Source organism: Solanum stenotomum, chromosome 11 (genome assembly GCF_019186545.1).
Source record: "Solanum stenotomum isolate F172 chromosome 11, ASM1918654v1, whole genome shotgun sequence".
Classification (NCBI taxonomy): domain Eukaryota; kingdom Viridiplantae; phylum Streptophyta; class Magnoliopsida; order Solanales; family Solanaceae; genus Solanum; species Solanum stenotomum.
The window spans coordinates 53,145,835-53,166,115 of record NC_064292.1 but is presented as its reverse complement, the minus strand read 5'-3'; the positions used below and the strand labels follow the sequence as shown (position 1 = coordinate 53,166,115).

General features: G+C 32.4%; 1 protein-coding gene and 1 non-coding gene across 2 annotated transcripts; both read left to right on the top strand.

The window, feature by feature from the left end:
* Window positions 1–352: 352 nt before the first annotated feature.
* On the top strand, window positions 353–425 carry TRNAE-CUC (transfer RNA glutamic acid (anticodon CUC)). The gene has a single exon. It is a non-coding gene; the product is annotated as a tRNA-Glu (tRNA).
* A 5,853-nt stretch (window positions 426–6,278) lies between these two features.
* LOC125845174 (probable LRR receptor-like serine/threonine-protein kinase At5g10290) lies at window positions 6,279–14,362 on the top strand. Its single transcript, XM_049524619.1, has 12 exons — window positions 6,279–6,508; window positions 7,979–8,144; window positions 8,340–8,472; window positions 8,610–8,681; window positions 9,920–10,063; window positions 10,161–10,232; window positions 10,320–10,385; window positions 10,853–10,917; window positions 11,035–11,178; window positions 11,622–11,963; window positions 12,627–13,021; window positions 13,786–14,362. The coding sequence occupies exons 2-12, from the start codon at window positions 8,078–8,080 to the stop codon at window positions 14,098–14,100; spliced, it is 1,815 nt and encodes a 604-aa protein (XP_049380576.1). The 5' UTR covers window positions 6,279–6,508; window positions 7,979–8,077; the 3' UTR covers window positions 14,101–14,362.
* Window positions 14,363–20,281: the final 5,919 nt, after the last annotated feature.

Genomic DNA, 20,281 nt, shown 5'->3' with positions numbered 1-20,281 from the left:
TTGATGTGTTAATCAAGTGGAAATTTTATAATTAACATATATAAGATTAAGGGAAAATAATTATTACTAGTTATGACATTATGCTTTATGTTTCAAGTTTTAACATTAAACAATTACGGGCTATAACATTTGTTAAATTAAAACACTTTTCTTGAATTGAGAATATATCGGAAACAACGCGTGGACAATTTTTTTTTATTACTATTATTATAAGAGATTATCTACATGAAAAAATTAAATATTGATCAGTGAATTACTATACTTGAAATGATAATTGGACTCTCGTTTCTTTTTCTCTTTTCAATAAAGACAAGAATAATCTTATTTTTAAAGACCACTTAGTATACAACAATCCGTTGTAGTCTAGTTGGTTAGGATACTCGGCTCTCACCCGAGAGACCCGGGTTCAAGTCCCGGCAACGGAAATTCTTTTGTTTCTTTTTACGAACCTCAAATGTTGACCGATATAGCAAAAATCCTTGATCCGCCTTATATGTACAACCACATGAAAATATATATAATTTAGTACAAACACTCTATACGGATAACCAAAACTTTTTTTTATGAACCTTCAACATTGACTCCTAGAGCTAAAATCCTTGATCCGCCTTATGTGTAAAACCACATGACATATAATTAATTTAGTATAAACACTCTATAAGGATTACCAAAACTTAATTACATGAAACACTTCAACAATTCATCTAAATGATTCTTCTTCTTCTTCTTCTTTTCAATTAGTGTTCGATATCCGTATTGGATTCCAATTAATCCGTATTTGCGCCGAATATGACCCATTTGGAAAAAAACTCCTAAGAAGAATTTTTCTATACTCAGGACAAATCGAAAGTTCTAGTTAAGGAAGAAGCACCCATCGACAAATCCATTGCAATTTTACTTGATTCATTTGAGATTCACTTAATTATAATTATTATCACAAGTCATATTCTTGAATTATGTTAAAACACAATAATATGGTGAACCAATTTTGCTTCTTTGTTTTCGAAATATATATTATGTTAGGAAAAAATGAATTGTTTTTAATTTGATAAAAACAAAAATAAAACAAATATAATTTCGAAATGGACAATACAAGAGTATTATATGAAAATGTAATTAAGTCATTAATAGATGATTATAACATATAAACAACTAATGTTATTAGAGCATCCAGGCTGTTACCATGTGATTAAAGATTCTAAAGTGATAATATTGTTAAGGATAATGTTCTTTCAAGGTTTGATTCATTGCTAATAATTACTGGTTCCGTCAACTTTTATTTATCCACTTTAAATTTTGTACACTTTTTATGAACTAATATCATCACGCTATTCATATTACTTGATATATAGTTAGTCTTATGTCTTGAGAAATAAGTAATTAATGTCGAGAATAAAATAAAAATATTTTTTAAAAAAGTAATTAATACTGAAAGTACTTACCACTTCACAACAATTGATATTATACCGAACATAAAAAGCACAAATGGACCACAGCAAAAATAATCTACTTATAACTAGACTAGAATTATAATTGGTCGGTCTGCATGCCATGTCCCTAATAATATAAAGATTTTTATATGGTAAATATATTCCATCATGTTGTACTAAAGGTAATTTATGATTTTAGTCAAAAAAATTAATTATTTTATTTTTATTTATATCTTAAGATGTAATATCTCTTCATCGTATATTTACTTTAAATCATAACTTTTCAAGAACAATTACTATTACGAGTAAATTGAAAATTTTAAAATAACAAAAACTAATTTGAGACATCTAATTGCAATTTTTATTTTTATTTTCAATAAAGAAATCTAACTATTGTGCACGTGTTGAGAACTGTTTTCCTGACTTTTAAATAATTAATTGTTCTGTATATTGTCAGGAAAAAAAATGATAATATAAGTAGATGAGAAAAGTTTGACTATTATTAGTCTGAGGTGCATTAATTCCAGATCTAGTACAAAGGAAAAATGTGTGTGTTTTTAAAAAATAAAATGATTTTAAAAAAAGTATATGTGAGTTTTAATTTATTTAGGCCAAATTCATCGATAGCCCCCTAAAGTTGACACAAAATTTCACTTAGACACCTTAACTAGTTAATGTTCATTTTAGACACCTCCGGTAGAATCCCACTGTGTCATTTTGATATTTTTCGCTGACATGACATGATAAGTGTAATGCACCCAAAATCAACGCGTGAAGGGGTACACACCATTGTACATATATCACACCCATCAAGTTCATATATGCATATATTCATTCTAAATGGGAGGGACTATAATGTATAAATAATACATAGCATTCGTATCTGTGCTCCTTTTATAGTTTTATTCCTTTTGGAGGCATTGTAAAATTAGATACACAATTAAAAAGCATGAAATTGATAACATACAAATTAAATCTACAATAAAAAAAATGGAAATTTGAATTTAATAAAAACCCCAAAAAGAAAAAAAGCAAAAGAAGAAATTAGGGGTAAAGAGGAGGCGCCGGAAAAGTTTGGAAGAATGAGGAAGAAGGGGTGGGATAGTTTGGTGGGGTTTTAGAAACTAAATGCTTTTATTTATTATTTTTGGCTGAAAATTAATTTTTCCTTATAATGTATTTTTAAAGTATTATTTTGTACTTAAATATCACGTATTTTTCCTTAATTAGCCATTATATTACATTATTCGCGAGTGTGTTACAAACAATGTAATTTTAGCGGATTGTCAAAAAAGTGTCAAACTGACACAAAGGGATCCTACATGATGTGTCTAAAACAAACATCGTCCAGTTGAGATGTCTAAGTGAAACTTTGTGCCAACTTTAGGGAGCCACCGATGGATTTGGCCATTTATTTATGATGTTTGATAAATATGTATATATATATATATATATATATAACTAGCCATCGCTAGTTATTCACTGTTTTTTATGTTTGAATTATATCTTTAGTTTTTCAATATGTCTTTTGCATGCTATTTTCTACGTCTTAAGAAAAAATCTTTACTTGAATTCATGTCAAGTCTCGAGTTTTTAATCAATATTTTTATTTATGATGTTCAAACGAGGGATTTGATGCAATTTAAATTAACTAGCAGTAATGCCATAGCGTATAATACAATAACTTTCCGAAGGACAAAATAAGTTCTTTAATTTCCGAATAAGAACAAAAAATTGAAATGAATTTGGTTCAATATACTTGCCCCATTATATTTTTGGAAAAAAATAATGAAATGAACACTTCTCATTCTTTGAAAATGACATAATACCAAATTCATTGCAAAAGAAGATAATATAAATTGTAATAGTCTTAAATACCCAACCACAAGTTTTCTTCCTTTTTTTTTTTGTCTTTTTATATGAATTTATAAAAACCTAATCATTCTGTCACTTCTTTTAATTTTTATGGTTTTTCAAACGATATTCGAAACTCATATATATGAAACATAGTTAAATTTAAATTTTCATATTATAGAACTCATTTATAAAAGTGACATATTCTCCTTAAATCCCGTTCATAAGATTACATTAGATATATTATTGGTGATGATGTTAAAGCACATCATTATCATATTTGGCAAGAAAACAATATCACTTATTAAAATAAAAGAAAAAACTAACAATTTTGACTGGCACATTATGGCTTGCTCTTGACAATTTGATTAGTTAAAAAATTGATGGAGAATTTTATGTCATAATTATGTTGATTGCTTGAGTGTAGTGGATACTTATTTATTATGTTAAATGTTAAAAGTTATAATGATCCATTCTTTTGTTAGGTAGCATTTAAAAACAACATATTTTTATAATCAAGTTTTCTTTCTATTTGTTGACATGTTGGACCCATTTGCCTAACACTAACATTTTCTCTGATTTTGGGGAGCGATAAGTATTCCTTCATTTTTAATCAAAGATTTGGAATTCGAGTATCTTTGCTAGGGAGTGTTTTATCTTCCAATATGAGACTTTCCGACACAAATTCAAATTTAGTCGGACTCCAATATAAATCATGGACACAGGATGAAAAAAACAATTTCTAGGATTTTATTTTGATCTCAAGTAGAAATATTTATAGTTTATATAAAATATTTATTCACATTAAGTGTTTATAATAAATCAAGTAAGATACATGTCTTGAATATAAATTTATCATTATTACTTTAGATTATGGCTCTTACAACACGTTTGATCAAACATATTAACTCTTTCAGATAAATATTTTTTTGTAAATTTAATAAATATGTTTAGCTTTTCGAAAGCGGGGTAAATATCTATTTAAATTAAATTATTGATTTAATGAAAATATCGAGTACAAATAAATATTACTTATTATTATTTTTTAAAAGAGAGGATGATCTATACTTGAGTGATTTCTAAGTTATCTTGTGGAAGTTAATGAGATAATTATATAATGTCAGATGAAGAATCAATAAACTATGATATGGTCCAAGTGGTCAAAGATTTAATTTATTCAATATTTGCTTTAATTTATTTTCTAGTCAAACTCACTCCTTTTTTTAAGTTACATAAAAGTTAACGTGCCAATCTACATGTATTACGCCGTTTTTAAAAATAGTTATCTTAAATTATTTATTAATTTTAAAAGTTCAATATATATATATATATTATTTATTTTTATTTTTATTTTATTTTATTACTATCAGTTATTGTTCTTGAATATTACAAACACCTTATTTATCGTGTGATATTGTGGCTATTTAAATAACTAATAAAGGGTAAAAAAGTTGATTATAAAAATATTAATTACTTTAATTTTTTTGAAAATAGTTGTAATATTCTCTATAGTGAGTTCATGTTATACATATAATTTTTTGGAAGAGAAATGTTAAATGGCCAGAAAATTTGGCCAGAAATTTTTAAAAACTATAATATTTTAAAATAAACTGATCTTTTTTTCATTTTTTAGTTAAAAGGTATTAAAGTTTAAAGGGTAAAAATGTTTTAAAAGGTAAAATAACATAGGTAAAACACCATTTTAACTAAATTCTGGCCAAATTTTCTCATCAAAAAAATTTTCCTTTTTGAAAAATAAAATAAAATACTATTACCATCTAAATCAACATAAGTTTCTTGACCCAAAAATGTTAAAAATGCAATTGGATTGTGCAATTAATTGACTTTTTGCAAACTCCAAAAAGTCTTGAAAAAGACATCCAAATTTTAGTTTATTTACAACTTTGGAATTTGTAGTTTTAATAGTGGTGTTTTTGCCACTTTTACAACTAATTTGATATTCTTTTTTATGCTTTAATTCAACTTGGAATTCTATTTAGTGACTCAAATAGAATTTCATTCTACATTTTATATTATTTGTTTGATACAAAGAGTTTTATTCTTCATTCCATAAGACATTAGTTGACTAATAAAAACTTTGGATGCTCCTTTTTTTTAAAGTTCATATAACTTTTTTCCTTTTTTGAAGTGGAAGAAATTTTTAATAAAATAAAATAACTAAAAATTAGGGACCCTCCATTAAGAAAGATCTTTTTTGTTTTCACTATAACCCTACTATTTTTATCTTGACCATCTATGTAATGGAAGATTTCTAATTCATCCCTTGAACCTAAAAACAATCTACTAAAGATTTTTTTTTTATTTCTCGAATTTAAAAATAATTTATTAAAGATTTTTCGACTTTGTTATGATATTTTTCTTTTTTTGAATATTATTGATCTATCGCGAAATAACTACAAAATCTACAATGATTCTGGTTAACTTGGATGTTCCTAGAGTAAGAAAATATCTTTCAAAAATAAAATCAAAATTAAGAGTAAAAAAAATGAAATTTTAAAGTTAAATTATTTTCATTTGTAGAAATATGACACCTTTTTTTTTTGTACAGTTTAAAAAAGAAAATATACCATATAAATTAAAACAAAAAGAAGACAAATTTCATACCTTGAGCTTGAAGCCTTAAATTCACATTTTTAAAATATCTCAATCATTCCACGACAGTCCATAATTAACCTCATTATTATTATTTTTTATTTGATTTCCTACTCGATATTTAGAATACACATTAAAATTGAATACTCCCAATAAAATTTTCTCCGTACTCAGACTCGATTAATACCATTATGTTTCACTAGGGAACACCAAATATCTTTCCATTTACTAATACCCCGTAGGCCCTTCTTCAATCTTCACATTTACCAGCAAAAATGAAAGGAAAAAGAATCAGTGGGGTCCAATTCCAGTTAGCGACAATGGGTTGGGGTGGAGGTGACTAAGAAATACTGCTGTGAGTGACAGGAAGAGAAGACTTAAACGTACTAATAATTGCAGTATCCAAAAGAGAGAACCTTTCTTGAACTTCTTCTCCATTGACTACTACTTTTTTTTTACAGCACAACAAAGGACAGCTTTTCTTTGTGTTTTTTCTCCAAGATTTGCTTTGTAAAGCTTATTTTTTTGCTTAATTCAAAGTAAAGTTTCAATCTTTGGTTCAAACTCTGCTCTTTCTTTCACAGCCTACAAAGATTGGTGCTTGCTTAAAGGTACTTGACTTACTCTGCTCTTGTTCTTGTTTTGTTCTGTTCTTGTTTCCAGATTCTGTCACTGTTATTTGTTTGGTATATTGAGAATGGTGTTTTGTCTTTAGATATGGTGGGTTTGTCTTTTCTGATTTGACTTGACATATGGAAGCAAAAAAGTGAACTTTTTTCTTGGAAAAATTTGTTCTTGATGGATTTTGTGAATTTGAGGATGTGGGGTTCTTTTCTTTTTGGGTGGAGAGGGGAGTTGCTAATTGTTTGTTTTTGTGATACATGTGGTGAAATAGAAGGAGGTCAAATTTAAATTGTTAACCATAGGCAAGGGGCATAGTTGATTTCGCTTATGGTCTCTCGACTAATAGTTATTATGTTAGAAAGTTACTTTCTTTGTCGAAGGAAATTGGAGTCCAGAGGAAAGACTTTATGAGACAATAGCGGTTAGTTGAGTGATCATGTGAGAAATTAAACCATAAGGGACAGTAAAAAAAAGAATGAACTTGGATTTTTGTGAGTCTGGTTAAGTTTTAGGAATTACAATGGCTGAGAAGGAGATTTGAATATTTACATAGTCAGTGTTTTATCTACAACAACCTTTGTTGTTTCATTTGTTGGAGTTTCTTTTGAAGAACTTGTGTCTTTCCCCTTAATAAGTGATTGAAAGTTTTTTGTTATAGTTCATTACTCACTTGATGTATTTTGAGAAAATGGGGGAATTATTTAGCAGGTTTGTTATATCTTCATATCATGAATTTCTTGTGGTTATCTGATAGACAACCAATAGATATTCAAAGAATTGCTGGCGAAAATATCTGGTCTTTGTTAAAGAAAAGGATAGGTTTGTCGATTGTTTGAAAGTTGTGGATCAATTCTTCCTTTGGATGGTTGACATAATTGGTAGTAGCTGAAATATTGTTTGGATGGAGAAGATGAGTGTTTAGTTGTTCTTTCAATTCCTAATAACTTTTACGATTCTGCAATACTGCTACAGTTTGCTTATATGGGTTTGCAGTTCTAAGTACGTGGTTACATGCTTTACATTATTCATTGAGGGCATTATGTAATTCCGTATTATGCTTTTCATGTGATTGATCTATATCATCGACTGCTACCGTTTTCTTCTTGTTCTTTGTACTTCAATTATCACACTTTTTTGGTGTAGTTACGTACTGGTCCTTTTTTTAGAATGTATTTTGCTATGATCCCTTCACTTCAGTTATTTCTTTTTCGATCTGCTTTGATATACTTTTCCTTGAGCCGAGGGTCTTTTGGAGACTGCCTCTCTACCTCTATGAGTTAGGGCTAAGTTCTGCATACACTCTTGACTCTACCCTCTCCCCATTTGTGGTATTACACTGGGTATGTTGTTGTTGTTCTTGCATCAAATATCTCTTTTACATATTTAATTAGGCTTAGCTGTTCCCCTTGAGGTTATACTAATTTTGCTCGGAGTAATCTTTCTAATATATTATGCAGATCTGCCATTTGTCATTACCAAGGAAGATCGTGCTTTATGTTACAGTGATGAAGGGGAACAAGTTTACTTGATCTATAGAATTGAACAACAACTGCAATATGGAACTGTTCCTTGCAATTCTGATAATAGCATGTCTCTACTCATCTGTCTCACCTGATCAGCAGGGTACACATTTCTCCCATTTTCTACTTTAGCAAACTAACAAAGAGATACCCTTTGCTGTCTTTACTCTTTTATCTATTCAAAGGTATAAATAAAAATTTAGAGGGGTTAGATAATTTTTCTTGTGCTGACTTAATGTTGTCTCTATTCTGCTCGTAAAGTAGTGTGACATTCGTTATTTTGTAATCTCTTGATTAGGAGATGCACTGTTTGAATTGAAGAAGTCACTAAATGCTTCAAATGATCAACTTTCTGATTGGAATCAGAATCAAGTTAATCCATGCACTTGGTCAAAGATAACTTGTGACGATAACAGCAATGTCTTGATGGTGTAAGTTGAAGTTACTTTGCGAGCCATATTGATCACCATTTACATGATAAAATTATGGTCCCAAATACTTGAGCTTTAGTTGGTCAACTACCATTTCTGAAATCCTATATTTAATGTTGTCTGTGCTTTATTTGCAGGTCGCTGTCAAATATGGGGTTCACTGGCACTTTAAGTCCAAGATTAGGTGTTCTAGTGCATCTTAATACTCTGTACGTATTGAGAATTTGTGGAATTATTTTCGATTGAATGCTAATGTGTATCTATGATGTACTTATAGAGATCAAGTGTGCACTTTAATCATAGCGTCTGTAGATAAATCACCCCATTTACAAAAACTAGGTAAATGTGATCAACTGAAACAAACAACAACATACCAGTGTAATCCAACAAGTGGGATCTGGGGAGGGTAGATTTTACTTGTGCTGACTTTAGGTTGTTTCTATTCTGTTCGTAAAGTAGTGTGTCATTCGTTATTTTGTAATCTCTGACCTTTGATTTGGATGATAATTTTGAGTTTCTTGTTCTTAGGGGAGGAAATAACATTGAACTTTCAATTTGAAACCATTGTGGAAAATGTGATGGTGAAATAAAAATATGGTTTGTTAGGTTATGTGCTGTCAATTTTCTGCTGAATGCCTCTCAAAGTGAGAGAGTCTTTCCATTATATAGAGAGCATAAAGATTACACATCCCTAAAGATCCGTCATTCCTATCCCTAAAGATCAGCTATTCTATCTCTACAAATCTGCTATTCAATCGCTCTAAATCTGCTTTGCTGGCCCTCAAAATCAACTATTCTATCACAATATTTATTCTTCTGATTCTATAACAAATCTATATGATAATACTAATTTATATCACTATATAATTACATTAATATATACAATTATTTAGCTGTCCATCATGCTAACATGTGCTACTCTAGAAGTCTATATTTATCGATTTCCTTCATCAAGCTGATATTAATCTACTCATGATATTGGCACATTACTAACTGCTCTTGTTTGGGGGACTGGTGATTGCTTGTATCTTTGCCCGTGCATGGTTTGGGATCTTAGCCTTTTCCGATTGTACTACTTTCCTACCCACACAAGCATGTGTAGAAATCTACTCATAATTTTGGTTCTCAATTTTCCAACTAAAGATTAGTATTCTTTCAAGTTAATAATTAGGAAACGACATTCTTGAGTGTTTGGTCATGCTTTTGCCAGAGTGTTGGATATTTCATCTTCATTTCTTGTCCGTTATCGCATTATTCTCGTAGTGCCTCTGATAGATAAACATTCTAAGGTCATAACTGGTAACATTTGCTAAGAAGATCTCCTAAAAATAAGTTTTCATCCTTGTCAATAGGAAGTTCTACTTTAGCGAGATTTGTGAACTCATCAATTTTCTTGTCCTTAGTTGTGTTATGTATTGAACTGACTGGGCGGTCAACATCCTGGCAGTTCTTTGCAAGGAAATGGAATAACTGGTAAAATTCCTGAAGCATTAGGAAATTTAACCAGCTTGACCATGTTGGATCTGGAAAAAAACAGTTTGTCTGGAGAAATACCAGCTTCCCTAGGCAATCTAAAAAAGCTTCAATTTCTGTAAGTAATATTATTTCATTGATTGTTGTTTTTTTTAGAACTGAGTTTTACATTTGGTGTTTGACTTGGGAGTCTATAATGATGTTTCTTTGAACAGGTTTTTGAGTCAAAACAATCTGTCTGGGACTATCCCTGAGTCACTTTCAGGCCTTCCCAACTTGATTAACCTGTAAGTGATTCATTTAGCCTGATCTTTGATGTTCTTACAACGTGTGCCAAGTGATACTGACCTGATCCGGTGATATCTCTTTGCCAGTCAGCTTGCATTAAATGATCTTACTGGAAAAGTTCCTGACAGTTTGTTCCAAGTCCCGAAATACAAGTATGCAGATCTCAATTCTTGCATTCTTTAATTTGATGATAGATTGAAGCTGCTTAATAATTTGAACATTTTAAAAAGTTATAATACATAAATAGACACTCAAACTTAGCCTCATCTGGCAAGTAAGCACTCCAACTATGAGAGAGCACATCTAGACACCTCAACTTGGTCCCAATTGACAACTAAACACTCTAACTCGTCCCCACTGTGTCTAGTGAATACCTGACGCTGATGTGGCATATAAATTTTGGTGGTGTCTTGATGATCTTTTTCTAAGTTGGAGTATTCAACTGACACACTGAAGACGAGTTGAGGTATCTAGATGTGCATACTCAAAGTTGGAGTGTTTACTTTCCAGCTGAAGTCAAGTTTGAGAGTGTGTATGTATTATACCCTTTTTATAATAGCCCCTGCCTCTTGCATGAGTCAGAACTGTTGATATTAGTTTAACTCAGTTTGCCTACTAGTTTTTCAGAGAACCATTTGAATTGTGGCTTAAACTTCAGTCGTCGTTGTGTATCTGACAGTGAAGGTAATTAATTAAAAGAGCAAATACCACATTTTTAAACTACAAGTATTTACTTTAGAAGTTAGATGTTGCTGGAGATGTTTGGCAGTATTCTAAATTCTAAAGTTGATATCCTGGCAGGTTCTCCCAGTAAATCAAAGACTGGTCTCGTAATTGGTATCGTTGGTGGATTTCTTGGAATTATCCTTCTTGGGGGATTAATGTTATTTTTCTGGCGGGGGAGGAACAAAGGCTACAAACGTGAAATCTATGTTGATGTTCCAGGTCCTTATCAGTGTTTTACACAGTATTAACTTCAATATATGTTGTTAGCTCATCAAAAAAAAAAAAACTCCCTCCATTTCAATTTGTTTGTCTTACTTTCTTTTTAAGCTCGTTTAAAAAAGAATGCTCCTTCCCTTTTTGGCAACTCTTCAATTTCAACTTTTCACGTGACATGTTTAGGACCACAAGATTCCTTCTTTATTTTTTTAAACTCCATGTCAAGTCAAAACAAAACAAACAAATTAAAACGGTGGGAATATGTGTTAGCTCTCCTGAAAAAAAAGAAGGCTGAAGTAGTTACCTATTGCTACATTTCTTAGTTCCATCTTACATTGGAGACTTGTTCTTTTATCAGCATTACCTTAGTTCACTTGCACTGTAAGATGGTATAGGTTCATTGAGTATGTTGTGACATTTTTCTTGTGTCTGTTCGGTGTGCCCAGGTGAGGTTGACAGACGAATTCCATTTGGTCAATTGAGGAGATTCGCATGGAGGGAATTGCAACTCGCTACTGATAACTTTAGTGAAAAGAATGTTCTTGGACAGGGAGGTTTTGGCAAGGTTTATAAAGGAGTGCTCAGTGACAGCACTAAAGTTGCTGTAAAACGCTTAACTGACTATGAGAGTCCTGGGGGAGATGCTGCATTTCAGCGTGAAGTTGAGATGATTAGTGTTGCTGTTCATAGAAATCTTTTGCGGCTTATAGGATTTTGCACCACACCGACTGAACGCTTGCTAGTGTACCCATATATGCAGAACCTAAGTGTTGCCTATCGTCTACGAGGTACTTATTTTTCCACAATAGTGCTTAGATCTTGGTTTGCAGTTTTCCCAAGGCTTTCCTTGTTTATCTCAATATCAAATTTTCCTGGGATCACTTATTTCTTTTGCTCCAAACTCAGCTGAATTTCTATAGAAGTCTGGAATTTTATGATGGTCAAATGCTTATGTGAATAGTCTAACTGTCTAATAGCCTATTTGGCCAAGCTTCTAAAATCAGCTTATTTTGATTTTAGGCTATTAGACTCCTATCAAAGGTCTAATCACCTACTTTTTCCCAGTGATCTTTAGTAGAGTTAGACAAGTTGAACAGATAATAAAGGAGGGTATTTGCGTAGGTACTCGTATTCCTAATTTTCTTAGAAGTGTGTGAGTTCTTGAACATTTGGTTCTCTTCAGTCTTCAAGAGCCATAGTTGGATTGTACCTCGTCATGAGGGAACTTACATCACGTATGAATTGACCGATATCCATAATGAGAGCTTAAATGAGTTCATGAATTCATTCTTGCGCATTCATCATTCCCCCCGAGGTGATTTTTTTGAAAACCTTGCATGAATTGAAGATGATACATGCAGTAGTCAGTCAAACTTTAAAATTCAGCATTTATCTCCCAGAGATGATGAGATTTTGGTGGCTTCTTATTTGTAGTATTTTGTTAAATGCAGAACTTAAACCTGGGGAGTCTGTTTTAATTTGGCCAACCAGAAAGCGTGTGGCACTGGGCACTGCACGTGGACTTGAATACCTGCACGAACACTGTAATCCAAAAATTATTCACCGTGATGTTAAAGCAGCCAATGTTTTACTGGATGAAGATTTCGAGGCTGTAGTTGGTGATTTTGGCTTGGCAAAGTTAGTTGATGTTAGGAAAACCAACGTGACAACGCAAGTTCGGGGTACTATGGGCCATATAGCTCCTGAATACTTGTCCACTGGGAAATCATCAGAAAAAACTGATGTTTTTGGATATGGAATCATGCTTTTGGAGATTGTTACTGGTCAACGCGCTATAGACTTCTCACGCCTAGAAGAAGAAGATGATGTCTTGTTACTTGACCATGTGAGTGTACATAACTCAACGACTGATATTAACTTGTGATTCTATTGGTCTGCATATTACTTTTAACATGTCCTCTAAAATTATTCAGTTTCTTCTAAGTTTATTTTATTTATCTTATATTTTCACTCTTCTCTAAGCTGCATATTGGTGGATGGCGCATTGTCCATCACAAGACATTCTCATGAATTATATACGTAGTTCTTCTTTTTTATGTTGCTTTCTTGGTATATGTTGTAAGTTTTTTATGTTGCTTTCCATATAGCACTCTTACACAAATTCTTTTGCATGTCAAACATAGGTCTTAATACTCGAGCCTCTTTTGTCGTATACCCTTTTTAGGAGTAAAGTAAATTAGTGAAAAAAGGTTAAATAACATTGAGAGGACGCAAAATTTCTTAATTAGGGTAGAAGGGTAGTAGATAGTGCATTTTCTCGCTATCCGTCCATACTAGTAGTTGTAGAGTAGTGCTCCTTTAGTTTCTTGTCCTATGTTTTTTGTTAGTATCTGTTGTTTCTTGTATTTCGATTGTCGTATTATTTTGATGTAGTTATTGTTCAGCATGCTTTGTTATCCTTTCACATCCATTACTTCTTTTGGACTGCTTTTGTTTGTTTTTCCTTGAGCCGAGGGTCTATCGGAGACAACCTCTCAACTCTGAGGTAGGGGTAAGGTTTACGTAGACTCTACCCTCCCAGATTCCACTTTGTGGGAGTACACTGGGCATGTTGTTGGTTACTGAATGGCTGCATGTGTCATCTTGAAGGTCAAAAAACTTCAAAGGGAGAAAAGGCTGGATGCTATTGTAGACCGCAACCTACATAAGAACTATAACATGGATGAAGTAGAGATGATGATTCAAGTTGCATTGCTGTGTACTCAAGGATCACCAGAGGACCGTCCAGCAATGTCAGAGGTAGTACGAATGCTTGAAGGAGAAGGACTTGCTGAGCGGTGGGAAGAATGGCAGCATGTCGAAGTTACACGTAGGCAAGAATACGAGAGACTACAACGACGATTTGATTGGGGCGAAGATTCAATCTATAATCAAGATGCAGTTGAACTGTCTGGTGGAAGATGATAAAATCTGTATCTCCAAACAAGTACATAATTTCCTGTAATAGTCTCTCCTTGATACATATAACTTGTCGCTAAGTGGCAATCATTCCACGTTTTCATATTACTTGTGTCATATCTTGATTGTATTGTTTTTTGTATGCTTCTCTTAGTTAATCGATTTTTTCCTGTATGATTGGCCTGTGCAGCGACATAATATATATCGACTTTCTTTTTGTTTCAACTGTAACATCAATCTTTGTTATAGTGATTTGAGTTTTGCTCTATCTGGATTCTGGAGGTCTCTAGTATTCTTCGTATTCTATGACACATTAACACTATGAATGCATCATACACATAGAATTGAACAGTTAATTATTTGTTTTTTCGTCTTTGTTGATATCTGCAGGGAAAAGGCTTCATTTTTGCTATGGTAAGTGACGATTTATATAATACGCAGTATTTATGTATTGCTTTCGTATATTCATTGTTAAACGATTATGCTTTCCTGGAACAATTCACATCCTTTGGTAGTGTGATTACATCACAAGGAAAGCTAATCCTATTTGTGAAGGCTTATGTTACTCGGACTTTTCAAAAATGCTAGCAGGTGTGTGTCGGATCCTCCAAAGTTAGTTCATTTTTGGAGGATCCGACACAGGTGCAACAACATTTGTGGAGAGTCCGAGCAACATAGTGTGAAGGTACTATTACTTTTAATGACATGTACATCTTTCTTGTACAAGACTTGAATCTGGCTTTACATTTGCAGATGCTGTGGCTTCAGCTTGAACGTTGATATTTGCCCATCTCCTTGCCTGTCCTAACCATTGCCCGTGATCATGATTCCCTCCCTCACTTTCATCAGCAAGAAGGTACTGTGGTATCCTTTCCGAGCTCCTCTGATTTGTATTAGTATCTTCAAAATGAACGGTGCACTTCATGTAATCTGCACCAGACATAGCAAGAGCATCAACTGACATAGCTTCAAACTCTCTTTTTTTCTCTCGTCAAGGTTCTAAAGTCTTCGAAATAAGGTAAGTTGTTTGACATCGATGAAGCATATTTATACTCATTCTGCCCTTGACATATCTCGTGCATTGTTGTTCTTTCCATTTTTGATATAAAATTCTGACATGTGAAGGAAGTTATAGCAGCCTAGACACTTTGTCATACACATAGAACATATGAATTCGTTGATATATCCGTGATTCGAGTTGCCTTTTTCACTTTTCCACTGGGAATTTAATGGTTTTGTGGACACTTTTTCTACGTCTTAGAGAAGATATTTGTTCTTATGATACAGTTATGTCCATTGAATGTATGAAGAGTTTATATTACCAGTTGATATAGGGAATATATATGTGGTGAAGAAGAGATTATAGTAAAAGGGAGATGAACAATATACTTTTTGTAATTGTTGGATTGTGATTTTTGTTTCGATAAGTTCCAAAAAGTGCAAAAGTGACTTCCCTTTGAAATGTTTCGGTTTATGTGGCGGTGTTTGATTGGAGATGAAGTTTACGAAAGAAAGAAATATTTTTAAAAGTTTGTTGTTTTAAATATGCCATACCACCGTAAGTAAAAATTTAGGGGTGTGCAAAATCGAACTGAAAACCAAACCAAATCGTAAATAGAGTTAAACCGAAAAAAAATCCTGACTAGTGGTTTGGTTTGACTTGGTTTGGTAATGGAAAAAAGAAACCCGACTATATTTGGGTTGGTTTGGTTTTAACTAAAAAAAACCAACTCGAGACCAAACCAACCTGACATTATATATGTAATTTTAAAATTTTATTTTACATAAAAATATTTACTTTGATATAATTTTAAAATATTTCTTATACTATTTCATAGTTTTTATCTTTTAATATATTATTTCAAGTTTAAAACTTAGAATTCGGAATGGTCCAATAAAAATTATAGTTCATAGATGTTGATAATTATAATAAAACTTAAATCAAAATCAAATTAATACTAATGCAAAAAGAAAATCAATTCAACACTAAGAATGACAATAATATTGAATATTTGTTCTTTAGTTTTACATTGGTTTAGACAATTAAAATACATAATCTAATTTTAATTTTCCTTAAATATTTAGTAATGTAACTAATATTTATTAAACTTATTTTAGCATGATTTAGTACTTTTAAATTATGATCATTTTCATTATGACTATGCAATATTTATTTTATATGATGATTTCATTATTATTTTTTATTGAATATTTTTGTGTCATCAGTACTCATCTCATATTTTGTGTTATTTTTTAAGAAACACCTTAGATAATTGTATTTTGGTTGGACTAAAGAAATATTTGGAGCACAAGTTAATTATATGCTTGTATGCAAACTTTACCGAAAAAATCCAAAAATCTAAAAAAATTCGAGGTTTATTAGTTTGGTTTGATTTTAAAATTTAAAAATTTGACACAATGGTTTGGTTTGATATTTGAAAAACCCGAACCAACCCGAGGGTGAAAACCCCGAAAAAATCCGAATTTTATTAGTTTGGTTTGGTTTATAAATTTAATTTTTTTATACAAATGGTTTGGTTTGATATTTGAAAAATCCGAACCAATCCGGTCATGTACACCCCTAAGTAAAATAAAGATTGAATTATTTTAAATATAGAAATGTATTATTTTTTGGAACCGATGAATTTATGTTGAGCGAGGAAATATTTCAATTTTAAAATCCACGAGTTATATCGTAAAAGACAACTTAGTGTCTGCAAACTTAAGCTAAACGAGGCAAAAGTTTCCTAAACTTATGTTGAACGAACTAATGTTGCATAACTATATTTTTACATAACTTATGTTGAGCGAGGTATGGGTTCAAACCTACAACTCTAACGTGAGAAAGTGTTTTCATGGCCCTTCCTTACCATCGAATCGTCAATCAATTTTATTAAGGGGTTCACAAGTTAATATACAAATATATTTATTTAATTTTCTAATACAAATACATAATCTACGAAAAAATCTACTGAATTCGTCTGAACTCTTGAATCTCCACTTAGCTCCGTTTGTGTCCAAATTTTTTATTTAAACGAGCAATAGGGACAACAATTAAAGACCAACTAAAAATAACAACAATTTGTACAAAAAGTTGTTGGGAGTTTGATTAACACATCAATCCAAATGGGCCTTTGGATGAATATGTTTAGCCCAATGGGCCTTATAGGCCAATAGGAAGTAGAGGGAAAGAGAAAAATTGGAATTGGGCCTTTCTACAAATGTATAATAATTTGATTTTGATTTTTGAAAAGAGTGCATGTAATTTGGCCCAAATTTGTTGTCAATCTGCTAATTGATTTATGTAAAAAATTTAACTTTTATACTCTATTAGTCTCACGACCCAACCCATCGAGTCGTGCGGGCACCCACTCTAACACCTAAGTAGGAGAACCTTCATACCCCAAAAGTTTTAAACATGCGGAAAATCTTACGAAAGATGGAATTAAATGGAAAACATACATTTTTATAAACGAAAAACCTCTTTAATTAAATACTGGTTAAGACTTGTAAAGTAATTAACACCCCAATAATCTAGTCTAAACAGGTACAAGAGCTACTAAGAGTACAATGAACCATAAAATAAATGACACAACTCCCACAATATGGAAGGAAGAATAGAAGCTACTGTAGATTTTCTTCGTCTTCACCTAGTGAAACGTCACCAATCCTGCATTCAGACTATGTCAAAAAGACATAGCAAAAGTAGTATCAGTACAAAACACATGTACTGGTAGGCATCATCGGTCAACCCGACGCCCACCACATAATATAAGAAACCCATAGTAAGATTATGAAATAATCACTCGCTTCTCCACCATCACTCTTTCATTAAAATACCTCCAAACCACACTAGCATTCTAACTACTAACCCCTTTTTAATCAACCCATTTACCAGATTCTTGATTATGGCTTAACCATTCTAAACACATAGTCAATCCCCAAGTACAACCACCGCCAACTCAACTAACCACTCACGTCATACTCTTGCTTCCTCGTCACATTACCCCACCACAGTCACATCATACATTAATTCTACTTTCTTCGCACTAACCCAATATTCTTTCCCCTAAGGTGAAATTCACCTAACATATCCCATCGCATTTACTATCTCTACTCTCGCCATTACATCCCACGAACCACCAACTATAAGTCGTTATAACACGAGTCCACTAAGTACAACCTATACAACCAATACCACACTATACTCACAAACGTATATCAATCATATACCATATTATCAACATGCATACAAACACCGAACAACTCACATTTAATAGCACATCATTGGCCTTCTTACAGGACCCATACCCAAACTGTTAGCATACTGGAACGTGGTTTCCGATCCAATGTTTATGCCGGAACATGGCAATCGATCCTAGTTAATTATGTCGGAACGTGGCAACCGATCCCAATTAGTTATACCGAAATGTGGCAATCGATCCCATATTTATGCTGGAACGTGGCAACCGATCCCAGTTAGTTATGCCGGAACGTGGCCACCGATCCCAATTAATTATCCCAGAACGTGGCAACCGATCCATTCAACACACCACAATCACAATTACAAGTATATTCTCAATAATCATACAATCAAGAAGTGACTCATGACATATAGTTATTCGTTCATACTCATACAATTAGTGTGATCAACAATGCAACAGTCATATACATACATGCATCATAATGAAGCAAGAACAAACATATATCACACAATTATGAAATCACGACCATCACCTACAAATTATTCTTCAATCTCTGTCATATAAATATATATATATCGACTAAGCTCAACCCTAGTTCATCATTAGGATTTCTTATTAGGGTTTAATCACAATTCATCATAATTCCTCAAGTTCATCACTTCAACTTTACCGGATGTGCACACATTCATAATTCTAGATCCATTTATGATTTCACATTCTTATTCTTGAAACAATTCTATCCAAGATAGCAATTCTAGAAGCCCTAACGAGTCATCAATTTCCCTTCTCAAGGCATAATCCCAATTACGTTGAATTCTAGAAATTACCCATGGAATTCACTTGGTGCACAAAGGTCGACACATAACCCTACTATTGAATTACATACATTACGTGGTAAACACAGATTTATAACTACTCAATTCATAAAACCTAGCCTACCTGGGTGCCAAGCAGTTGTATAGAGTTTTTGACTTCGGTTCGAGTTTTTCGGATTCGCGACGGTGAGTTTGGCCAAGAATTCACAAGATTTCATGATCCCCACGCTAGAAATCTTCTTCTTCTTCCTTCCCAAGCTTAGATCAGCTTTTCTGAGGTTTCTAGGGTATTTACGACTTATTTAGGTATTTTAGGAAGAAGGGAGAATAAGGATTCGCGTAAATTACGTTCTGTCTTGCCTAACCTACTCTGGCGCCGCCGACCCAACGGCATCTGGCCCGCCCTAGCGGGACAGTGGCCCAGAATTTCCCGAATCCTTGCTTTTCCTAATTAACGACGGTTCGGATCGTTACAAATATTGTAAAAGAATCTTTACACTATCAATCCACTCCCATAAAGGGTCATCATTGATGTTGTGATATCATTGTTTTATCATTAAAAAACCATGGTGCATACGCGGGTTGGTATATATTGTGTTGAATATTGTTGCCAATAATTGATTCTAATACAATGGATTAAAGATGTCGCTCAAGATAGATGGAGATCAAAATAACATAGATTTTTTCGATATATACAGACAATATAAAATATATTTTACATATGGCTTTTAAGACATCACTTATGATGTGAACATACTTTGCACATGACATAATTTGTGTTTCATTTATCTTCCATATACGAGGTTTGCCAATTGGTTAAATATATATAAATAATTTTGTTGCATGCAATAACATAGTCAAATTTTTTATTAAGACGATTCAAAATATAAAAAATTAAGTACATGATCAGAAAGTTAAAGAAATTCAACATCTACTACATATATACATTAAACAATTTTGATTCTATATACAATACTAATTTATCGACGAAATGAGCACCTTTGTGCCCCGTGCCTTCTCCACTAGTTGTGTGGAGGAGATTGAGTTTGAATACTATGGGTTCGAGTTTGGGATTCTAGAACTACTGCAACAACCATAATATTCTTCAGTCTCAAACAAGTTGAAATTGACTATATGAATCCTAATAAAAACAATAGTTACGACGAC